The sequence below is a fragment of the Cebus imitator genome, unplaced genomic scaffold (genome assembly GCF_001604975.1).
Source record: "Cebus imitator isolate Cc_AM_T3 unplaced genomic scaffold, Cebus_imitator-1.0 Scaffold378, whole genome shotgun sequence".
Taxonomy (NCBI): domain Eukaryota; kingdom Metazoa; phylum Chordata; class Mammalia; order Primates; family Cebidae; genus Cebus; species Cebus imitator.
Genome location: NW_016107693.1, coordinates 371,097 through 373,273, shown reverse-complemented (window position 1 = coordinate 373,273; position 2,177 = coordinate 371,097). Strand labels below are relative to the sequence as shown.

General features: G+C 60.5%; 1 protein-coding gene across 1 annotated transcript; it reads right to left on the bottom strand.

The window, feature by feature from the left end:
• Window positions 1-401: 401 nt before the first annotated feature.
• On the bottom strand, window positions 402-1,561 carry LOC108288570 (undifferentiated embryonic cell transcription factor 1-like). The gene is made up of 2 exons (XM_017507544.2): window positions 1,012-1,561; window positions 402-913 (listed from the first exon to the last, which is right to left on the bottom strand). Exons 1-2 carry the CDS (start codon window positions 1,508-1,510, stop codon window positions 576-578), a joined length of 837 nt encoding a protein of 278 aa, XP_017363033.1. The 5' UTR covers window positions 1,511-1,561; the 3' UTR covers window positions 402-575.
• Between the last annotated feature and the right edge of the window lie 616 nt (window positions 1,562-2,177).

Genomic DNA, 2,177 nt, shown 5'->3' with positions numbered 1-2,177 from the left:
ATTAGGTCCAAGTTGTACTTGAAGTTGTTAGGTTATGAAATTGAGACTTGCCGTGAACGTGTTTATAGTAAACAAGTATCTTGTGTTACCTTGATAAGATTATGGCACTTTTAGCCGGGCGCGGTGGCTCACGCTTGTAATCTCAGCACTTTGAGAGGCCGAGGTGGGCGGATCACTAGGTAAGGAGTTCGAAACCAACCTCGTCAACACAGTGAAACCCTGTCTGTAGTAAAAACACAATAATTAGCCGGGCATGGTGGCGGGCACCTGTAATCCCAGCTACTCAGGAGGCTGAGAGAGGAGAATCGCTTGAACCCAGGAGGCGGAGGTTGCAGTGAGCTGAGATCCGGCCACTGCACTCCAGCCTGGCGATAGAGCAAGACTCCATCTCAAGAAAATAGATTATGACATCTTCTTCTGCTTTATTTTTCTAGGAAAACAACGCTTTTACTGAACGTGCACAGGCGTGGGGATGGGAAGGCAGCAGGAGGGGTCAGGGCGGAGGGGCCCCGGCCTGGAGCGGGGAGGCTGGCCGCACCTGGGGGTCACTGGCACGGGTCCCTGGTGACCCCTCGCTAGGCGGCCGCATTGCCCAGGATGAAGCCCACAGCCGCCGCACTGCCCAGAACGAAGCCCACGGCCAGGGACACTGTCTTGCAGAAGGCGCCGCGCAGCTGCTCCACGTGCTGGTTCAGGGTCCGCAGCTGGTCGCGCAGCTGGCCCAGGATGCTCAGGAGGCGGTGCAGGTGCCCCAGGGTCAGCAGCAGGGCGGCGTTCCGCGGCGGGGATGCGCGATCCTCGGGGCTTCTGGGGCCGCGGGAGGCATCCGCAGACCTCTGCGGGGACCGGTTGAAGCGGGGCGTCCAGGCGGGGTCAGCGTGGGGGCTGCGGGCGGCCGGAAGCGGGGCGGCGCCTGGGAACGCGGGGCACGCAGTCTGGTGGGGATCGGAAGGCGCGCCCATCCCTGCCCCGCAGCCCCTCGGCCGCCCACGACCCTCCGCCCCCGCCTACCTGATTGGCAGCGAGTCGGCGGGGGTGCGCTAGGGGCTGGACCGCGGCCTTGCCGGGGGCGCCCAGGCCCCCGGTAGCGGCGGCGGGGCAGTTTGCGCACGTGATCGCCAGGTAGCCCCGTGAGCTCGGGGGTGTACTCGTCGAAGGGCCAGGGCGGCTGGCCTTGCGCCTGGGGGAAGCTGACCCGGAGTAACCGGTAGTGGCGGCGGCGGCCCTGGCGAGGGCGGTGCACCTGCTGCCCGGCCAGCGCGCCCAACACGAGGCGGGAGGGGGCCAGCGCCTGGCGGAGCAGAGCGCACAGCAGCAGCGCGCCCAACAGCAGCTCCGTCTCCCGCGCGCTCCAAGACGCGCGCGGCGCCGAGCCCGGAGACACCAGCGACAGGGGCCCCGCCAGCGCGCTCGGCGAGACTGGTCTCTGGGGCAGGGTCACCGGGGCGTCTCCGGCCGGGGGTTCGGGGTCGTGGCTGGCGGACAACGGCCTCAGGGGCCAGAGCGGCATCCCGGGGTAGGCGCGCGCCCCCGGGACCGCCCGCACGCGCGCTCTTCTGTTTCCGAATGTTGCAACATTTATAGGTTAGGAAGGCTTTGGCTGTAAGTAGCAACACCTGACTATAATTTACATTGTAGAGCTGTTCTGATTCCTTATACTATGTAACAAAACAGTTACGAATTTGTGACTTAAAACAATATTCATTTTGCTTCCAAATCTGCAATTTGGGCAGGGCTCAGCAGGTGCAGCTCATCTGCGCTCCACCTGGCTTCAGCTGGGAGGGAGCCGCAATCAACTGGAGGCTTATTCACTGACATGCGGGAGTAGACCCAAATGTCTGGGGACAGGAACAGCTGGGGCCCCTTGAGCTTTTATCCCTTCGTGGTTCCTCCAGGTGGTCGCTCTAGCATGTTACTATCTTCCATTTGTTAGAAACAACAAGCTCAAGCCGACGCATAATTATGGGAAAAAGAACTAGACTTTTCCTTTTGATGGGAAGAGAGACAACTTGTGGATATATTTTTAAATCACTATAAGGAATCTATTTTTCTTACACAAGAAAAAGTAGAAAGATCGATATCCCAAGGCTATTGCAATGGCTCAACAATGTTATTAAGAACCCAGACCATACTGGGCATGGTGGCTCACGCCTGTGATTCCAACACTTTGGGAGGCC

Bases quoted from the DNA above. Each gene is read 5' to 3' on its own strand.
- LOC108288570 (XM_017507544.2), bottom strand. From the start codon at position 1,510: ATGCCGCTCTGGCCCCTGAGGCCGTTGTCCGCCAGCCACGACCCCGAA. The intron at 914-1,011 runs GTAGGCGGGGGC...CCGCGTTCCCAG, and splicing joins GCCGACTCGCTGCCAATCAG to GCGCCGCCCCGCTTCCGGCC.